The 21092-nt window shown below is 45.0% G+C and overlaps 4 protein-coding genes across 4 annotated transcripts; all 4 read right to left on the bottom strand.

Moving 5' to 3' along the window:
* Nucleotides 1-328: 328 nt before the first annotated feature.
* On the bottom strand, nucleotides 329-1742 carry LOC149282244 (protein FAM187B-like). The gene is made up of 2 exons (XM_089498432.1): nucleotides 922-1742; nucleotides 329-674 (listed from the first exon to the last, which is right to left on the bottom strand). The coding sequence occupies exons 1-2, from the start codon at nucleotides 1740-1742 to the stop codon at nucleotides 329-331; spliced, it is 1167 nt and encodes a 388-aa protein (XP_089354558.1).
* A 2637-nt stretch (nucleotides 1743-4379) lies between these two features.
* Nucleotides 4380-5765, bottom strand: LOC149282243 (protein FAM187B-like). Its single transcript, XM_089498431.1, has 2 exons — nucleotides 4945-5765; nucleotides 4380-4725 (listed from the first exon to the last, which is right to left on the bottom strand). The coding sequence occupies exons 1-2, from the start codon at nucleotides 5763-5765 to the stop codon at nucleotides 4380-4382; spliced, it is 1167 nt and encodes a 388-aa protein (XP_089354557.1).
* A 2637-nt stretch (nucleotides 5766-8402) lies between these two features.
* LOC149282242 (protein FAM187B-like) lies at nucleotides 8403-9816 on the bottom strand. The gene is made up of 2 exons (XM_089498430.1): nucleotides 8996-9816; nucleotides 8403-8748 (listed from the first exon to the last, which is right to left on the bottom strand). Exons 1-2 carry the CDS (start codon nucleotides 9814-9816, stop codon nucleotides 8403-8405), a joined length of 1167 nt encoding a protein of 388 aa, XP_089354556.1.
* Nucleotides 9817-12453: 2637 nt separating this feature from the next.
* On the bottom strand, nucleotides 12454-13867 carry LOC149282241 (protein FAM187B-like). Its single transcript, XM_089498429.1, has 2 exons — nucleotides 13047-13867; nucleotides 12454-12799 (listed from the first exon to the last, which is right to left on the bottom strand). Exons 1-2 carry the CDS (start codon nucleotides 13865-13867, stop codon nucleotides 12454-12456), a joined length of 1167 nt encoding a protein of 388 aa, XP_089354555.1.
* Between the last annotated feature and the right edge of the window lie 7225 nt (nucleotides 13868-21092).

Here is a 21092-nt window from a genome sequence, read left to right as displayed (position 1 = left end):
AACTTGAGACTTGGGTAAAAACCCTAAGAATCTGCATTCCCTGTAAAACCCTGAGATTGGGGTAAAAGCCATGAGAATCTCCTCATTCCCCCCCAGAAACCCTAAGTATCTGCCCTTTTACTCTGAGACCCAGAGACTGGTGTAAAAACCCTGAGAGTAGACAATTTATGCAGAGTAGACAAATTTCTTGATGGACGTCAAAGCATCTTCATCAATCCCAATAAAATAATTACATGATACATTAATTTTGCCTCCAAAATCATGTCTTTTATTTCCAGTTGATAACAAACGTAAAGGCGATGGCAGTTAGACATGAGGCTGAACACATTTACACCGGTAATTTGCTGATGGCATCGCTGAAAGGTTTGTTGAAAGCCAAGGCAATGCCTAGAACTATCAGGAAGATTAGGAATAAGACGATGCCAAGTATCAGTGACTCCAGAGAAGTATAGAGCCACGCTTCCCACGTGTACTGCAGCTTATGGACGATCACATTAAACCTCCCGGCCAGGCGGTGATCCACGTAACATTTGTAAATTCCGGCATCTGATTGGTTGAGATTTGGAATAAGCAAGGATCCCCCGCCGGTGGCGTTATCCAAAATATACGGGCTGCTGCCACGGAGCTGTTGTAGACGTGATATAGAAACACATTCACGCTCCCAGTAAACAGGTCTGCAAAATAATGCATAGAAAGAGTAAATAAATATCCTTCATTCCATTTTATCTGCTACTCTATACAGCGCTGGGGGGTTATATTACTGTATACAGCGCTGGGGGGGGTTATTACTGTATACAGCCCTAGGGGTTATAACTGTATACAAAGCTGGGGGGTATTACTTTATACAGCTCTTGGGGGGTTATTACTTTACACAGCGTTGGGGGACTTCCGCTTTAAACATGATGAGATATAGATCATTACCTGTAAATGGAGGCCGTGGGGCATTTGAGTAATGCGTCGGCGTGGAGGTTTGTATAAAAGTTGTCAGTCAGAAGAAGCTGAACCTCATTTTCGGAAGATGTTGGTTCCTTGCAGCTGTCTTCACACATCTCTATCCTGAGTTCAGGTTTATGAGTAGGTTGAAGTTCTTTGAAGATGGCTCTCAGGAGGCCGCACGGCCAAACCTTCTCTTCCAGATCCAAGCTGATGTTCATCCTGGCGTAGCAAAAGCCAAGCTTCTTCCTCTCTCCTTGAACCCCGCACCTGTCACAGGGCTGCCATTCCTCCCAAACCGTGAACATTTCAACCGAACCCTTATCTCCAAAGTCCAAAGTGGTATTAGGTTGCACCATCTGCCCCAGACTTGCATGAGAAATGTAAATGTCTTCTACATTCTGGACATCTAGCGCGTAATGAGCTAGAACCGCCTCTCCATATCTGCAGGTATAGATTCCGGTGTTTTTCACTTCCGGGGAGAGAATCTTCAGATCGCCGGATATCAGCGTCGGGCGTTTCATCAGTTCCAGAAGCTTTGTCGGGATGGTGGAGATCGAACCTTGACTTTGGACGAGGGTAACGGGTTTTGCGCTGGAATTGGAAATATCTAGATATTGCCAATAAATGGAAGCGTCCGTGGGCCTGTTCACACAGGTTAGGATGATGGGATTATGGGAGGCAACGGCTATTTTACAGGGAATTTGGGCAGAACAGGCCACAGTGATCCCTTCCTCACCAAGTGAGATAGTGGCTTGTGCTAGAAGCACCAAGCCCATCACAAACGTGATGTGTGACACCCGAATCATGGCGTCACCCGATAGTTAGTTTTCTTGTTTCTTTCTCGAAAGAAGAACCGCAGAAAAAAATCAGACCAACTCCTAGACTCCTCTCGCTTGTCTGTTAGCCGGTTTCTCAATTACCGGGGGATTTATAGACTTGTACCTATGATGTCATAAACAACACAAACATTCTAGAATGTTACCCTCGATGATGTCATAAACAATACATGCCACTCTTCAATGTTACCATCTATCATATCATGAATAATACACATCTCTGTACAATATCACCATCGATGATGTCATAAGGAATCCAAAGCTTTCTAGAATGTTACCATGTAGAAAGATACCAAATAAGTACCATCTTAATTTTCCCAAATATATGAGATGAAATGACCTGTATTCAAGCAGGGTTTCCAGCTGTGATATCGCAGTGAGAAAATGCAGCAATTGTGATGTTTAAATATAATTCAATCAGAGGAGCAAATGAAGTGATCGGCTACAGACTGTGTTACCCAGAGAAACTGCCCCTTAACCCCGACACCCTGAGAGTTTCCATATGTGGTTATATATATAATGTGTTTTGCAAAATAACCAATTGGTGCAATCTCCATAGCAACCAACAGAACCAATTTCTGGACTTGTGAGAACAAATCTAAAATGACATTAATTCTTAAAGACTGAATTGCAGAATTTAGGGGTTTAAAAAGCATTTTCTGTCTGCATATCTGTGCTGGATATTCTGGAGGGGGAGGTTGTGTGGAATATGGGGCCATTTGCTCCATTTTAATAAACAGGTTGTATGGTATTCAGCATTTTCAAGGGTCTTTTGGGGTCTTTTTGCTCTTCTATATAATGTTCTATTGATGCCCCTTAATGATTAGAAAATTAATTTCCATTGATGGGCTTTAAATCTTCTGGCTGTTGAAGAACCTGAGAGAACGTCTTGAGTCGACCCGATGGAGATACGAGTCCTCCTCTTGGTAGCCCAGCAGATATATGGACAGTGATGGTGAATGGGGATGCGGTATGGATCCTGTAATGACTTTCTGGATGTTTTTGGTTAAGGAAATTATACATTATTTACTTCAATGTCTCTTACTACAAATTATTATTATTAATTATTGTGTTATATAGGGCCATCGTATTCCATAGCGCTGTACAATGAGTATCTCTCCTTGTTTAGAGGTGGCACAGGCGAGGTGTCTACAGTTCTGTACTGATTGGCCCCCAGGCTAGGGGCCACTGATTTCTAATGTTCCCTCTTATTCCAAAAATATTTTTTTTCTACCAATGAGAAATTGCGCAAGACGAAGCAGTAAATCTGTAAATTGGGTTTTTTTTAAACAGTTTTTGCCTGAAGGTCAATTTTTGAAGACACGTTTCACGGGTAAATATAAAAGTGTATGCAGACGGACAGAGAAAAGTGTATTATTCATATATATATATATATATATATATATATATATATATATATATAGCATATATTTTATTTTATATTTTTCTCTATATATATTTTTTGTGCAGTAAAGCATTGTGTGGTTGGACCTGGCCTCAGAAACCCTAGGATCCCGTGGAATGTTCTGCAGCTCGTGTGTTTGTTCACTTTATATAGAATGTATCATTTCTTTATTTACATTGAAGTTACTTTATTGCATCAAAGTTTTTTTTTTACTCCAGAACAACATTTCTTTTCCTTCTGAGTCTATGGGAGAACATCAGGCAAGTCAATTGGAAAATACTTTAGAGATGCGATTGAAATGGATGGCCTCTTGCTCCGTTGGGCGTACGCTGGTCTGGTTTCCAGTTTCATCTGCCCCTTCAGGTGCCGGGGTTGGTGGTTCCACTCTGCTGATGGTAAAAGTCAGAGCGGCTGTAAAGGGAGAAACCAGATTGTTTGGTGGAGGAGAGACAGTGATGAGCAAACTGGCCATGGTAGGGTGAAGGCCCAGGCACGCATGGGCCAAACCCTTGCTTTGCAGAGCTCCCCGATGAATCTGCCCATTTCCCCTGTGATTGGGGTAAAAACCCTAAGAATCTGCCCATTCACCCCAGGACTCTAAAACTGGGGAAAAACCCTGAGACTCTTCCCGTCAACTGCGAGGCCCTCAGACTTGGGTAAAAAGCCTAACAACTTGTCCATTCACCCTAAGACTCTGAGACTGGGGTAAAAACCCTGAAAATCTACCATTGCCTCCTTGACTCTAGGACTCTGACCTTTCACTCGGAGACCCTTAGACTGGTGTAAAAACCCTAATAATCCATCTATTCCCCCCGACACACTGAAACACTGCCCTTTCTCCCTAATACCATGAGACTGGGGTAAAAACCCTAAGAACTTGAGACTTGGGTAAAAACCCTAAGAATCTGCATTCCCTGTAAAACCCTGAGATTGGGGTAAAAGCCATGAGAATCTCCTCATTCCCCCCCAGAAACCCTAAGTATCTGCCCTTTTACTCTGAGACCCTGAGACTGGTGTAAAAACCCTGAGAGTAGACAATTTATGCAGAGTAGACAAATTTCTTGATGGACGTCAAAGCATCTTCATCAATCCCAATAAAATAATTACATGATACATTAATTTTGCCTCCAAAATCATGTCTTTTATTTCCAGTTGATAACAAACGTAAAGGTGATGGCAGTTAGACATGAGGCTGAAAACATTTACACCGGTAATTTGCTGATGGCATCGCTGAAAGGTTTGTTGAAAGCCAAGGCAATGCCTAGAACTATCAGGAAGATTAGGAATAAGACGATGCCAAGTATCAGTGACTCCAGAGAAGTATAGAGCCACGCTTCCCACGTGTACTGCAGCTTATGGACGATCACATTAAACCTCCCGGCCAGGCGGTGATCCACGTAACATTTGTAAATTCCGGCATCTGATTGGTTGAGATTTGGAATAAGCAAGGATCCCCCGCCGGTGGCGTTATCCAAAATATACGGACTGCTGCCACGGAGCTGTTGTAGACGTGATATAGAAACACATTCACGCTCCCAGTAAACAGGTCTGCAAAATAATGCATAGAAAGAGTAAATAAATATCCTTCATTCCATTTTATCTGCTACTCTATACAGCGCTGGGGGGGGTTATTACTGTATACAGCCCTAGGGGTTATAACTGTATACAAAGCTGGGGGGTATTACTTTATACAGCTCTTGGGGGGTTATTACTTTACACAGCGTTGGGGGACTTCCGCTTTAAACATGATGAGATATAGATCATTACCTGTAAATGGAGGCCGTGGGGCATTTGAGTAATGCGTCGGCGTGGAGGTTTGTATAAAAGTTGTCAGTCAGAAGAAGCTGAACCTCATTTTCGGAAGATGTTGGTTCCTTGCAGCTGTCTTCACACATCTCTATCCTGAGTTCAGGTTTATGAGTAGGTTGAAGTTCTTTGAAGATGGCTCTCAGGAGGCCGCACGGCCAAACCTTCTCTTCCAGATCCAAGCTGATGTTCATCCTGGCGTAGCAAAAGCCAAGCTTCTTCCTCTCTCCTTGAACCCCGCACCTGTCACAGGGCTGCCATTCCTCCCAAACCGTGAACATTTCAACCGAACCCTTATCTCCAAAGTCCAAAGTGGTATTAGGTTGCACCATCTGCCCCAGACTTGCATGAGAAATGTAAATGTCTTCTACATTCTGGACATCTAGCGCGTAATGAGCTAGAACCGCCTCTCCATATCTGCAGGTATAGATTCCGGTGTTTTTCACTTCCGGGGAGAGAATCTTCAGATCGCCGGATATCAGCGTCGGGCGTTTCATCAGTTCCAGAAGCTTTGTCGGGATGGTGGAGATCGAACCTTGACTTTGGACGAGGGTAACGGGTTTTGCGCTGGAATTGGAAATATCTAGATATTGCCAATAAATGGAAGCGTCCGTGGGCCTGTTCACACAGGTTAGGATGATGGGATTATGGGAGGCAACGGCTATTTTACAGGGAATTTGGGCAGAACAGGCCACAGTGATCCCTTCCTCACCAAGTGAGATAGTGGCTTGTGCTAGAAGCACCAAGCCCATCACAAACGTGATGTGTGACACCCGAATCATGGCGTCACCCGATAGTTAGTTTTCTTGTTTCTTTCTCGAAAGAAGAACCGCAGAAAAAAATCAGACCAACTCCTAGACTCCTCTCGCTTGTCTGTTAGCCGGTTTCTCAATTACCGGGGGATTTATAGACTTGTACCTATGATGTCATAAACAACACAAACATTCTAGAATGTTACCCTCGATGATGTCATAAACAATACATGCCACTCTTCAATGTTACCATCTATCATATCATGAATAATACACATCTCTGTACAATATCACCATCGATGATGTCATAAGGAATCCAAAGCTTTCTAGAATGTTACCATGTAGAAAGATACCAAATAAGTACCATCTTAATTTTCCCAAATATATGAGATGAAATGACCTGTATTCAAGCAGGGTTTCCAGCTGTGATATCGCAGTGAGAAAATGCAGCAATTGTGATGTTTAAATATAATTCAATCAGAGGAGCAAATGAAGTGATCGGCTACAGACTGTGTTACCCAGAGAAACTGCCCCTTAACCCCGACACCCTGAGAGTTTCCATATGTGGTTATATATATAATGTGTTTTGCAAAATAACCAATTGGTGCAATCTCCATAGCAACCAACAGAACCAATTTCTGGACTTGTGAGAACAAATCTAAAATGACATTAATTCTTAAAGACTGAATTGCAGAATTTAGGGGTTTAAAAAGCATTTTCTGTCTGCATATCTGTGCTGGATATTCTGGAGGGGGAGGTTGTGTGGAATATGGGGCCATTTGCTCCATTTTAATAAACAGGTTGTATGGTATTCAGCATTTTCAAGGGTCTTTTGGGGTCTTTTTGCTCTTCTATATAATGTTCTATTGATGCCCCTTAATGATTAGAAAATTAATTTCCATTGATGGGCTTTAAATCTTCTGGCTGTTGAAGAACCTGAGAGAACGTCTTGAGTCGACCCGATGGAGATACGAGTCCTCCTCTTGGTAGCCCAGCAGATATATGGACAGTGATGGTGAATGGGGATGCGGTATGGATCCTGTAATGACTTTCTGGATGTTTTTGGTTAAGGAAATTATACATTATTTACTTCAATGTCTCTTACTACAAATTATTATTATTAATTATTGTGTTATATAGGGCCATCGTATTCCGTAGCGCTGTACAATGAGTATCTCTCCTTGTTTAGAGGTGGCACAGGCGAGGTGTCTACAGTTCTGTACTGATTGGCCCCCAGGCTAGGGGCCACTGATTTCTAATGTTCCCTCTTATTCCAAAAATATTTTTTTTCTACCAATGAGAAATTGCGCAAGACGAAGCAGTAAATCTGTAAATTGGGTTTTTTTTAAACAGTTTTTGCCTGAAGGTCAATTTTTGAAGACACGTTTCACGGGTAAATATAAAAGTGTATGCAGACGGACAGAGAAAAGTGTATTATTCATATATATATATATATATATATATATATATATATATATATATAGCATATATTTTATTTTATATTTTTCTCTATATATATTTTTTGTGCAGTAAAGCATTGTGTGGTTGGACCTGGCCTCAGAAACCCTAGGATCCCGTGGAATGTTCTGCAGCTCGTGTGTTTGTTCACTTTATATAGAATGTATCATTTCTTTATTTACATTGAAGTTACTTTATTGCATCAAAGTTTTTTTTTTACTCCAGAACAACATTTCTTTTCCTTCTGAGTCTATGGGAGAACATCAGGCAAGTCAATTGGAAAATACTTTAGAGATGCGATTGAAATGGATGGCCTCTTGCTCCGTTGGGCGTACGCTGGTCTGGTTTCCAGTTTCATCTGCCCCTTCAGGTGCCGGGGTTGGTGGTTCCACTCTGCTGATGGTAAAAGTCAGAGCGGCTGTAAAGGGAGAAACCAGATTGTTTGGTGGAGGAGAGACAGTGATGAGCAAACTGGCCATGGTAGGGTGAAGGCCCAGGCACGCATGGGCCAAACCCTTGCTTTGCAGAGCTCCCCGATGAATCTGCCCATTTCCCCTGTGATTGGGGTAAAAACCCTAAGAATCTGCCCATTCACCCCAGGACTCTAAAACTGGGGAAAAACCCTGAGACTCTTCCCGTCAACTGCGAGGCCCTCAGACTTGGGTAAAAAGCCTAACAACTTGTCCATTCACCCTAAGACTCTGAGACTGGGGTAAAAACCCTGAAAATCTACCATTGCCTCCTTGACTCTAGGACTCTGACCTTTCACTCGGAGACCCTTAGACTGGTGTAAAAACCCTAATAATCCATCTATTCCCCCCGACACACTGAAACACTGCCCTTTCTCCCTAATACCATGAGACTGGGGTAAAAACCCTAAGAACTTGAGACTTGGGTAAAAACCCTAAGAATCTGCATTCCCTGTAAAACCCTGAGATTGGGGTAAAAGCCATGAGAATCTCCTCATTCCCCCCCAGAAACCCTAAGTATCTGCCCTTTTACTCTGAGACCCAGAGACTGGTGTAAAAACCCTGAGAGTAGACAATTTATGCAGAGTAGACAAATTTCTTGATGGACGTCAAAGCATCTTCATCAATCCCAATAAAATAATTACATGATACATTAATTTTGCCTCCAAAATCATGTCTTTTATTTCCAGTTGATAACAAACGTAAAGGTGATGGCAGTTAGACATGAGGCTGAACACATTTACACCGGTAATTTGCTGATGGCATCGCTGAAAGGTTTGTTGAAAGCCAAGGCAATGCCTAGAACTATCAGGAAGATTAGGAATAAGACGATGCCAAGTATCAGTGACTCCAGAGAAGTATAGAGCCACGCTTCCCACGTGTACTGCAGCTTATGGACGATCACATTAAACCTCCCGGCCAGGCGGTGATCCACGTAACATTTGTAAATTCCGGCATCTGATTGGTTGAGATTTGGAATAAGCAAGGATCCCCCGCCGGTGGCGTTATCCAAAATATACGGGCTGCTGCCACGGAGCTGTTGTAGACGTGATATAGAAACACATTCACGCTCCCAGTAAACAGGTCTGCAAAATAATGCATAGAAAGAGTAAATAAATATCCTTCATTCCATTTTATCTGCTACGCTATACAGCGCTGGGGGGTTATATTACTGTATACAGCGCTGGGGGGGGTTATTACTGTATACAGCCCTAGGGGTTATAACTGTATACAAAGCTGGGGGGTATTACTTTATACAGCTCTTGGGGGGTTATTACTTTACACAGCGTTGGGGGACTTCCGCTTTAAACATGATGAGATATAGATCATTACCTGTAAATGGAGGCCGTGGGGCATTTGAGTAATGCGTCGGCGTGGAGGTTTGTATAAAAGTTGTCAGTCAGAAGAAGCTGAACCTCATTTTCGGAAGATGTTGGTTCCTTGCAGCTGTCTTCACACATCTCTATCCTGAGTTCAGGTTTATGAGTAGGTTGAAGTTCTTTGAAGATGGCTCTCAGGAGGCCGCACGGCCAAACCTTCTCTTCCAGATCCAAGCTGATGTTCATCCTGGCGTAGCAAAAGCCAAGCTTCTTCCTCTCTCCTTGAACCCCGCACCTGTCACAGGGCTGCCATTCCTCCCAAACCGTGAACATTTCAACCGAACCCTTATCTCCAAAGTCCAAAGTGGTATTAGGTTGCACCATCTGCCCCAGACTTGCATGAGAAATGTAAATGTCTTCTACATTCTGGACATCTAGCGCGTAATGAGCTAGAACCGCCTCTCCATATCTGCAGGTATAGATTCCGGTGTTTTTCACTTCCGGGGAGAGAATCTTCAGATCGCCGGATATCAGCGCCGGGCGTTTCATCAGTTCCAGAAGCTTTGTCGGGATGGTGGAGATCGAACCTTGACTTTGGACGAGGGTAACGGGTTTTGCGCTGGAATTGGAAATATCTACATATTGCCAATAAATGGAAGCGTCCGTGGGCCTGTTCACACAGGTTAGGATGATGGGATTATGGGAGGCAACGGCTATTTTACAGGGAATTTGGGCAGAACAGGCCACAGTGATCCCTTCCTCACCAAGTGAGATAGTGGCTTGTGCTAGAAGCACCAAGCCCATCACAAACGTGATGTGTGACACCCGAATCATGGCGTCACCCGATAGTTAGTTTTCTTGTTTCTTTCTCGAAAGAAGAACCGCAGAAAAAAATCAGACCAACTCCTAGACTCCTCTCGCTTGTCTGTTAGCCGGTTTCTCAATTACCGGGGGATTTATAGACTTGTACCTATGATGTCATAAACAACACAAACATTCTAGAATGTTACCCTCGATGATGTCATAAACAATACATGCCACTCTTCAATGTTACCATCTATCATATCATGAATAATACACATCTCTGTACAATATCACCATCGATGATGTCATAAGGAATCCAAAGCTTTCTAGAATGTTACCATGTAGAAAGATACCAAATAAGTACCATCTTAATTTTCCCAAATATATGAGATGAAATGACCTGTATTCAAGCAGGGTTTCCAGCTGTGATATCGCAGTGAGAAAATGCAGCAATTGTGATGTTTAAATATAATTCAATCAGAGGAGCAAATGAAGTGATCGGCTACAGACTGTGTTACCCAGAGAAACTGCCCCTTAACCCCGACACCCTGAGAGTTTCCATATGTGGTTATATATATAATGTGTTTTGCAAAATAACCAATTGGTGCAATCTCCATAGCAACCAACAGAACCAATTTCTGGACTTGTGAGAACAAATCTAAAATGACATTAATTCTTAAAGACTGAATTGCAGAATTTAGGGGTTTAAAAAGCATTTTCTGTCTGCATATCTGTGCTGGATATTCTGGAGGGGGAGGTTGTGTGGAATATGGGGCCATTTGCTCCATTTTAATAAACAGGTTGTATGGTATTCAGCATTTTCAAGGGTCTTTTGGGGTCTTTTTGCTCTTCTATATAATGTTCTATTGATGCCCCTTAATGATTAGAAAATTAATTTCCATTGATGGGCTTTAAATCTTCTGGCTGTTGAAGAACCTGAGAGAACGTCTTGAGTCGACCCGATGGAGATACGAGTCCTCCTCTTGGTAGCCCAGCAGATATATGGACAGTGATGGTGAATGGGGATGCGGTATGGATCCTGTAATGACTTTCTGGATGTTTTTGGTTAAGGAAATTATACATTATTTACTTCAATGTCTCTTACTACAAATTATTATTATTAATTATTGTGTTATATAGGGCCATCGTATTCCGTAGCGCTGTACAATGAGTATCTCTCCTTGTTTAGAGGTGGCACAGGCGAGGTGTCTACAGTTCTGTACTGATTGGCCCCCAGGCTAGGGGCCACTGATTTCTAATGTTCCCTCTTATTCCAAAAATATTTTTTTTCTACCAATGAGAAATTGCGCAAGACGAAGCAGTAAATCTGTAAATTGGGTTTTTTTTAAACAGTTTTTGCCTGAAGGTCAATTTTTGAAGACACGTTTCACGGGTAAATATAAAAGTGTATGCAGACGGACAGAGAAAAGTGTATTATTCATATATATATATATATATATATATATATATATATATATATATAGCATATATTTTATTTTATATTTTTCTCTATATATATTTTTTGTGCAGTAAAGCATTGTGTGGTTGGACCTGGCCTCAGAAACCCTAGGATCCCGTGGAATGTTCTGCAGCTCGTGTGTTTGTTCACTTTATATAGAATGTATCATTTCTTTATTTACATTGAAGTTACTTTATTGCATCAAAGTTTTTTTTTTACTCCAGAACAACATTTCTTTTCCTTCTGAGTCTATGGGAGAACATCAGGCAAGTCAATTGGAAAATACTTTAGAGATGCGATTGAAATGGATGGCCTCTTGCTCCGTTGGGCGTACGCTGGTCTGGTTTCCAGTTTCATCTGCCCCTTCAGGTGCCGGGGTTGGTGGTTCCACTCTGCTGATGTTAAAAGTCAGAGCGGCTGTAAAGGGAGAAACCAGATTGTTTGGTGGAGGAGAGACAGTGATGAGCAAACTGGCCATGGTAGGGTGAAGGCCCAGGCACGCATGGGCCAAACCCTTGCTTTGCAGAGCTCCCCGATGAATCTGCCCATTTCCCCTGTGATTGGGGTAAAAACCCTAAGAATCTGCCCATTCACCCCAGGACTCTAAAACTGGGGAAAAACCCTGAGACTCTTCCCGTCAACTGCGAGGCCCTCAGACTTGGGTAAAAAGCCTAACAACTTGTCCATTCACCCTAAGACTCTGAGACTGGGGTAAAAACCCTGAAAATCTACCATTGCCTCCTTGACTCTAGGACTCTGACCTTTCACTCGGAGACCCTTAGACTGGTGTAAAAACCCTAATAATCCATCTATTCCCCCCGACACACTGAAACACTGCCCTTTCTCCCTAATACCATGAGACTGGGGTAAAAACCCTAAGAACTTGAGACTTGGGTAAAAACCCTAAGAATCTGCATTCCCTGTAAAACCCTGAGATTGGGGTAAAAGCCATGAGAATCTCCTCATTCCCCCCCAGAAACCCTAAGTATCTGCCCTTTTACTCTGAGACCCAGAGACTGGTGTAAAAACCCTGAGAGTAGACAATTTATGCAGAGTAGACAAATTTCTTGATGGACGTCAAAGCATCTTCATCAATCCCAATAAAATAATTACATGATACATTAATTTTGCCTCCAAAATCATGTCTTTTATTTCCAGTTGATAACAAACGTAAAGGTGATGGCAGTTAGACATGAGGCTGAACACATTTACACCGGTAATTTGCTGATGGCATCGCTGAAAGGTTTGTTGAAAGCCAAGGCAATGCCTAGAACTATCAGGAAGATTAGGAATAAGACGATGCCAAGTATCAGTGACTCCAGAGAAGTATAGAGCCACGCTTCCCACGTGTACTGCAGCTTATGGACGATCACATTAAAGCTCCCGGCCAGGCGGTGATCCACGTAACATTTGTAAATTCCGGCATCTGATTGGTTGAGATTTGGAATAAGCAAGGATCCCCCGCCGGTGGCGTTATCCAAAATATACGGGCTGCTGCCACGGAGCTGTTGTAGACGTGATATAGAAACACATTCACGCTCCCAGTAAACAGGTCTGCAAAATAATGCATAGAAAGAGTAAATAAATATCCTTCATTCCATTTTATCTGCTACGCTATACAGCGCTGGGGGGTTATATTACTGTATACAGCGCTGGGGGGGGTTATTACTGTATACAGCCCTAGGGGTTATAACTGTATACAAAGCTGGGGGGTATTACTTTATACAGCTCTTGGGGGGTTATTACTTTACACAGCGTTGGGGGACTTCCGCTTTAAACATGATGAGATATAGATCATTACCTGTAAATGGAGGCCGTGGGGCATTTGAGTAATGCGTCGGCGTGGAGGTTTGTATAAAAGTTGTCAGTCAGAAGAAGCTGAACCTCATTTTCGGAAGATGTTGGTTCCTTGCAGCTGTCTTCACACATCTCTATCCTGAGTTCAGGTTTATGAGTAGGTTGAAGTTCTTTGAAGATGGCTCTCAGGAGGCCGCACGGCCAAACCTTCTCTTCCAGATCCAAGCTGATGTTCATCCTGGCGTAGCAAAAGCCAAGCTTCTTCCTCTCTCCTTGAACCCCGCACCTGTCACAGGGCTGCCATTCCTCCCAAACCGTGAACATTTCAACCGAACCCTTATCTCCAAAGTCCAAAGTGGTATTAGGTTGCACCATCTGCCCCAGACTTGCATGAGAAATGTAAATGTCTTCTACATTCTGGACATCTAGCGCGTAATGAGCTAGAACCGCCTCTCCATATCTGCAGGTATAGATTCCGGTGTTTTTCACTTCCGGGGAGAGAATCTTCAGATCGCCGGATATCAGCGCCGGGCGTTTCATCAGTTCCAGAAGCTTTGTCGGGATGGTGGAGATCGAACCTTGACTTTGGACGAGGGTAACGGGTTTTGCGCTGGAATTGGAAATATCTACATATTGCCAATAAATGGAAGCGTCCGTGGGCCTGTTCACACAGGTTAGGATGATGGGATTATGGGAGGCAACGGCTATTTTACAGGGAATTTGGGCAGAACAGGCCACAGTGATCCCTTCCTCACCAAGTGAGATAGTGGCTTGTGCTAGAAGCACCAAGCCCATCACAAACGTGATGTGTGACACCCGAATCATGGCGTCACCCGATAGTTAGTTTTCTTGTTTCTTTCTCGAAAGAAGAACCGCAGAAAAAAATCAGACCAACTCCTAGACTCCTCTCGCTTGTCTGTTAGCCGGTTTCTCAATTACCGGGGGATTTATAGACTTGTACCTATGATGTCATAAACAACACAAACATTCTAGAATGTTACCCTCGATGATGTCATAAACAATACATGCCACTCTTCAATGTTACCATCTATCATATCATGAATAATACACATCTCTGTACAATATCACCATCGATGATGTCATAAGGAATCCAAAGCTTTCTAGAATGTTACCATGTAGAAAGATACCAAATAAGTACCATCTTAATTTTCCCAAATATATGAGATGAAATGACCTGTATTCAAGCAGGGTTTCCAGCTGTGATATCGCAGTGAGAAAATGCAGCAATTGTGATGTTTAAATATAATTCAATCAGAGGAGCAAATGAAGTGATCGGCTACAGACTGTGTTACCCAGAGAAACTGCCCCTTAACCCCGACACCCTGAGAGTTTCCATATGTGGTTATATATATAATGTGTTTTGCAAAATAACCAATTGGTGCAATCTCCATAGCAACCAACAGAACCAATTTCTGAACTTGTGAGAACAAATCTAAAATGACATTAATTCTTAAAGACTGAATTGCAGAATTTAGGGGTTTAAAAAGCATTTTCTGTCTGCATATCTGTGCTGGATATTCTGGAGGGGGAGGTTGTGTGGAATATGGGGCCATTTGCTCCATTTTAATAAACAGGTTGTATGGTATTCAGCATTTTCAAGGGTCTTTTGGGGTCTTTTTGCTCTTCTATATAATGTTCTATTGATGCCCCTTAATGATTAGAAAATTAATTTCCATTGATGGGCTTTAAATCTTCTGGCTGTTGAAGAACCTGAGAGAACGTCTTGAGTCGACCCGATGGAGATACGAGTCCTCCTCTTGGTAGCCCAGCAGATATATGGACAGTGATGGTGAATGGGGATGCGGTATGGATCCTGTAATGACTTTCTGGATGTTTTTGGTTAAGGAAATTATACATTATTTACTTCAATGTCTCTTACTACAAATTATTATTATTAATTATTGTGTTATATAGGGCCATCGTATTCCGTAGCGCTGTACAATGAGTATCTCTCCTTGTTTAGAGGTGGCACAGGCGAGGTGTCTACAGTTCTGTACCGATTGGCCCCCAGGCTAGGGGCCACTGATTTCTAATGTTCCCTCTTATTCCAAAAATATTTTTTTTCTACCAATGAGAAATTGCGCAAGACGAAGCAGTAAATCTGTAAATTGGGTTTTTTTTAAACAGTTTTTGCCTGAAGGTCAATTTTTGAAGACACGTTTCACGGGTAAATATAAAAGTGTATGCAGACGGACAGAGAAAAGTGTATTATTCATATATATATATATATATATATATATATATATATATATATATATATATATATATATAGCATATATTTTATTTTATATTTTTCTATATATATATTTTTTGTGCAGTAAAGCATTGTGTGGTTGGACCTGGCCTCAGAAACCCTAGGATCCCGTGGAATGTTCTGCAGCTCGTGTGTTTGTTCACTTTATATAGAATGTATCATTTCTTTATTTACATTGAAGTTACTTTATTGCATCAAAGTTTTTTTTTTTACTCCAGAACAACATTTCTTTTCCTTCTGAGTCTATGGGAGAACATCAGGCAAGTCAATGGGAAAATACTTTAGAGATGCGATTGAAATGGATGGCCTCTTGCTCCGTTGGGCGTACGCTGGTCTGGTTTCCAGTTTCATCTGCCCCTTCAGGTGCCGGGGTTGGTGGTTCCACTCTGCTGATGGTAAAAGTCAGAGCGGCTGTGTGACGGATCGTCCTGTGCCCCAGACTGGACACATCCGCCCGTCAGCTCCTTCCCTCTCCCAGTAAGCGGACACGCTGTGGCTGTCCGAAGAAAGCAGTCACAGACCAGCACTTCCCTCAATCATGAGACAGGACTTCATGCTTTGAGGTTGAAAACAGAACTCTCTTTATTACAAACACACAGAACTTATATACAATCTACATTCACTGTGCACCGAACCCAACCCCCAATCCTATCAGCCACATCCCCTCACAAATCCCATCAGCCACATCCCCTCACAAATCCCATCGGTATACAGGGGATGTATCAGGTGAGGGGATTAAGGGATACAATGGGTTCCCCCACCTGTGTTATCCCCCCTGTAGTGCGGGTGCCGTCTGGGCAGACAGGGCTGTGTTGGCTGATTAAGAGCCCCAGCCAGATTATAGGATCATCTCTTTGAAGGCTGGAGCTGCAGCCACATTCAAACGGTACAAATAAATATAATAATAATAATAACAGTGAAGATCAGACATAGGTTCTTCACATTACTCCCCTCTTGTGCAAACGTCCGGCAGACACAGCCAGATCCCTAACGGATCGGCTTGGGGATGACCGGGCCTCTACTGTCTCTAGTCCTGCGGGGTAGGGAGAGCGGGCGTGCGGCTTCTGGGGCACCCTGGTAGCCCCATGTCAGTCACCCGGGCTCCTAGGCCTGGCCCGTAGTCAAAGGGTAAGAGGCCAGCCCAGAAGCCTCTCCAGTGGGCAGCCCTCTTTAGTCTCCTCTGCAGGCATGGGAGACCTTTCTCCAGGGCTTCCTTTCCCCTCTGGGCACTCAGCCCAGACTCGGCTCCCTCCCAACCTGATGGAACCCTCCCATGGTTACCCTGACTACGGGCTTGTCCCGAGTCAGCTCCACATTCCCCCACCCAAACAACAAGAGCCCACTCCAAAGCAGCAGCAGTTTCACTTACCCCTACCTGGCTCTCCGAGCTGGGGCTCGTTTTGCCCACTGGACCATGCCGCTGGGGAGGAGTGCCGGTTTCCCTTCCTCCCATAATTGGTGACAGCCGCTGGGGAGGGTCGCCGCCTGCGCCCCCTCCCGGATGCTCGTGCTGGGGAGCGCCAGATAATGGGGGTGTAAGCAGTGCAGGGCAGAGGTCAGCGACTCTCTGCCCGGTTGCCAGTGCTTCTGCTGGTGCAGGGAACGGTGCTGGGCAGAGAACAGCGTCACTCTGCCTTGTAGCCAGCGCTTCCGCTGGTGGTTCCCTGCTAGCAGGTGGGGACCCTTCGCTGTGGGGCGGGCAGAGGCCAGCAGCACTCTGCCCTGTTGCCGGCGTTTCAGCCAGAGCGAGGATTGCTGGTGCAGGACAGAGGTCAGTGACGCTCTGCCCGGTTGCCAGTGCTTCTGCTGGTGCAGGGAACGTTGCTGGGCAGAGAACAGCGTCACCCTGCCTTGTGGCCAGCTCTTCCGCTGGTGGTTCCATGCTAGCAGGTTGGGACCCTTCGCTGTGGGGCGGGCAGAGGCCAGCAGCACTCTGCCCTGTTGCTGGCGTTTCAGCCAGAGCGAGGATTGCTGGTGCAGGACAGAGGTCAGCGACTCTCTCTCCGGGTGCCAGCACTTCTGGTTGGTCCTCGTTAGCCGGCGGGTACACTGTGCTGGGGGATGAGCAGAGGCCAGCAGCACTCTGCCCCGTGGCCGGCTCTTCTGCCGGTCTGGCATTTTGCGGTGCTGGGCAGAGGATCGCGTCGCACTGCTCTGGTGGGTCCCTGCTAGCAGGCAGGGACCTTTCACTGTGGGGGGGGCAGAGGCCAGTGGCACTCTGCCCCGCTGCCGGTGCTTCAGCCGGAGCAGGAGGGGCGCATGGTGCTGGGCAGAGAACAGCGTCCCTCTGCCCTGTTGTTGGCGCTTCTGCCGCCTCTAGTGGAAACCCATAGACTGCTGCCTCAAATTCCGGCGACTGCATGCGGTCCATAATCGCCCGGAAGACTTCCTCCCAAAAGTGATTGCCCACTTTCACCTCTTTGGGCTCTGGCTGCAATACCAGGGGCAGAGTGGCTGAACCTTCAAGTCCGGAGGCTTGCCAATTACAGTGAGCGGCCTCCGGAGCTCGCTCTGTGACATCTGTCGGCTCACACTGCAGGGCGTAGCGCCCCTCGAACAGCGCCAAGTATTCTGCCTCAAGGCACCATTCTCTGTCTACTAGTCTCTCAAGGTCTTGGCTGAGTTCACTTGTTGCAGTGGGCGGCAGGGCTCTCCGGCGCTTGTCACTAATGTCCCACCATCGGTCCATGTTGCCATTGCCAAAGACATCCCTTTCCTCGAAAGCCTCCCACAACAGGCCAGGCCCGCCAACATCCATCCCTTCCAGAGAATGGGGCTTTCTGGATTTTCGCTGTGGGCCTCGGGCTTCCCAGTATATGGCTCGGTACTCCTCTTTGAGCCCAATCTCCTGTCGGATCAGCTTCTCTAGCTCTGCAACCTCACCTGGAGACGCAGGTCCCCCGAACAAGTAGAGCCTCCCATTCACCTGGTCCCTGATTCGTTGTTCTAGGGTGGGCAGATGTGTACCTTGGTGGGCGCTCCACTTTTCTAGGGCCGCTCTCCATCCCACGAGCCGGGCTCGGGTCCGTCTCTCAAACTCCCATACTGGAGTCTCCGATTCGAGGGTCTCATCTCCCCTCCAAGTCACCCCGCATCCCGGTGACTGTTCAATCCACTCCATCTGTGGATCCGTTTGGCTCTTCCTCGCCAGGGTATAACTTTGTTCTGCGGCTAGTTGCTTTGGTCCGCTCTGGTCTGGAAGGAGTAGATCCCACCGCTGCCACCAATGTGACGGATCGTCTTGTGCCCCAGACTGGACACATCCGCCCGTCAGCTCCTTCCCTCTCCCAGTAAGCGGACACGCTGTGGCTGTCCGAAGAAAGCAGTCACAGACCAGCACTTCCCTCAATCATGAGACAGGACTTCATTCTTTGAGGTTAAAAACAGAACTCCCTTTATTACAAACACACAGAACTTATATACAATCTACATTCACTGTGCACCGAACCCAACCCCCAATCCTATCAGCCACATCCCCTCACAAATCCCATCAGCCACATCCCCTCACAAATCCCATCGGTATACAGGGGATGTATCAGGTGAGGGGATTAAGGGATACAATGGGTTCCCCCACCTGTGTTATCCCCCCTGTAGTCCGGGTGCCGTCTGGGCAGACAGGGCTGTGTTGGCTGATTAAGAGCCCCAGCCAGATTATAGGATCGTCTCTTTGAAGGCTGGAGCTGCAGCCACATTCAAACGGTACAAATAAATATAATAATAATAATAACAGTGAAGATCAGACATAGGTTCTTCACAGGCTGTAAAGGGAGAAACCAGATTGTTTGGTGGAGGAGAGACAGTGATGAGCAAACTGGCCATGGTAGGGTGAAGGCCCAGGCACGCATGGGCCAAACCCTTGCTTTGCAGAGCTCCCCCGATGAATCTGCCCATTTCCCCTGTGATTGGGGTAAAAACCCTAAGAATCTGCCCATTCACCCCAGGACTCTAAAACTGGGGAAAAACCCTGAGACTCTTCCCGTCAACTGCGAGGCCCTCAGACTTGGGTAAAAAGCCTAACAACTTGTCCATTCACCCTAAGACTCTGAGACTGGGGTAAAAACCCTGAAAATCTACCATTGCCTCCTTGACTCTAGGACTCTGACCTTTCACTCGGAGACCCTTAGACTGATGTAAAAACCCTAATAATCTATCTATTCCCCCCGACACACTGAAACACTGCCCTTTCTCCCTAATACCATGAGACTGGGGTAAAAACCCTAAGAACTTGAGACTTGGGTAAAAACCCTAAGAATCTGCATTCCCTGTAAGACCCTGAGATTGGGGTAAAAGCCATGAGAATCTCCTCATTCCCCCCCAAAAATCCTAAATATCTGCCCTTTTACTCTGAGACCCTGAGACTGGTGTAAAAACCCTGAGAGTAGACAATTTATGCAGAGTAGACAAATTTCTTGATGGACGTCAAAGCATCTTCATCAATCCCAATAAAATAATTACATGATACATTAATTTTGCCTCCAAAATCATGTCTTTTATTTCCAGTTGATAACAAACGTAAAGGTGCTGGCAGTTAGACATGAGGCTGAACACATTTACACCGGTAATTTGCTGATGGCATTGCTGAAAGGTTTGTTGAAAGCCAAGGCAATGCCTAGAACTATCAGGAAGATTAGGAATAAGACGATGCCAAGTATCAGTGACTCCAGAGAAGTATAGAGCCACGCTTCCCACGTGTACTGCAGCTTATGGACGATCACATTAAAGCTCCCGGCCAGGCGGTGATCCACGTAACATTTGTAAATTCCGGCATCTGATTGGTTGAGATTTGGAATAAGCAAGGATCCCCCGCCGGTGGCGTTATCCAAAATATACGGGCTGCTGCCACGGAGCTGTTGTAGACGTGATATAGAAACACATTCACGCTCCCAGTAAACAGGTCTGCAAAATAATGCATAGAAAGAGTAAATAACTATCCTTCATTCCATTTTATCTGCTACTCTATACAGCGCTGGGGGGTTATATTACTGTATACAGCGCTGGGGGGGTTATTACTGTGTACAGCCCTAGGGTTTATAACTGTATACAAAGCTGGGGGGTATTACTTTATACAGCTCTTGGGGGGTTATTACTTTACACAGCGTTGGGGGACTTCCGCTTTAAATTTGATGAGATATAGATCATTACCTGTAAATGGAGGCCGTGGGGCATTTGAGTAATGCGTCGGCGTGGAGGTTTGTATAAAAGTTGTCAGTCAGAAGAAGCTGAACCTCATTTTCGGAAGATGTTGGTTCCTTGCAGCTGTCTTCACACATCTCTATCCTGAGTTCAGGTTTATGAGTAGGTTGAAGTTCTTTGAAGATGGCTCTCAGGAGGCCGCACGGCCAAACCTTCTCTTCCAGATCCAAGCTGATGTTCATCCTGGCGTAGCAAAAGCCAAGCTTCTTCCTCTCTCCTTGAACCCCGCGCCTGTCACAGGGCTGCCATTCCTCCCAAACCGTGAACATTTCAACCGAACCCTTATCTCCAAAGTCCAAAGTGGTATTAGGTTGCACCATCTGCCCCAGACTTGCATGAGAAATTTAAATGTCTTCTACATTCTGGACATCTAGCGCGTAATGAGCTAGAACCGCCTCTCCATATCTGCAGGTATAGATTCCGGTGTTTTTCACTTCCGGGGAGAGAATCTTCAGATCGCCGGATATCAGCGTCGGGCGTTTCATCAGTTCCAGAAGCTTTGTCGGGATGGTGGAGATCGAACCTTGACTTTGGACGAGGGTAACGGGTTTTGCGCTGGAATTGGAAATATCTACATATTGC

Source organism: Sceloporus occidentalis, unplaced genomic scaffold (genome assembly GCF_023333645.1).
Source record: "Sceloporus occidentalis isolate IW3139 unplaced genomic scaffold, rSceOcc1.0.p SCAF_120, whole genome shotgun sequence".
Classification (NCBI taxonomy): Eukaryota; Metazoa; Chordata; class Lepidosauria; order Squamata; family Phrynosomatidae; genus Sceloporus; species Sceloporus occidentalis.
The sequence above is the reverse complement of the archived record's forward strand: the minus strand, read 5'-3'. Positions and strand labels throughout refer to the sequence as shown.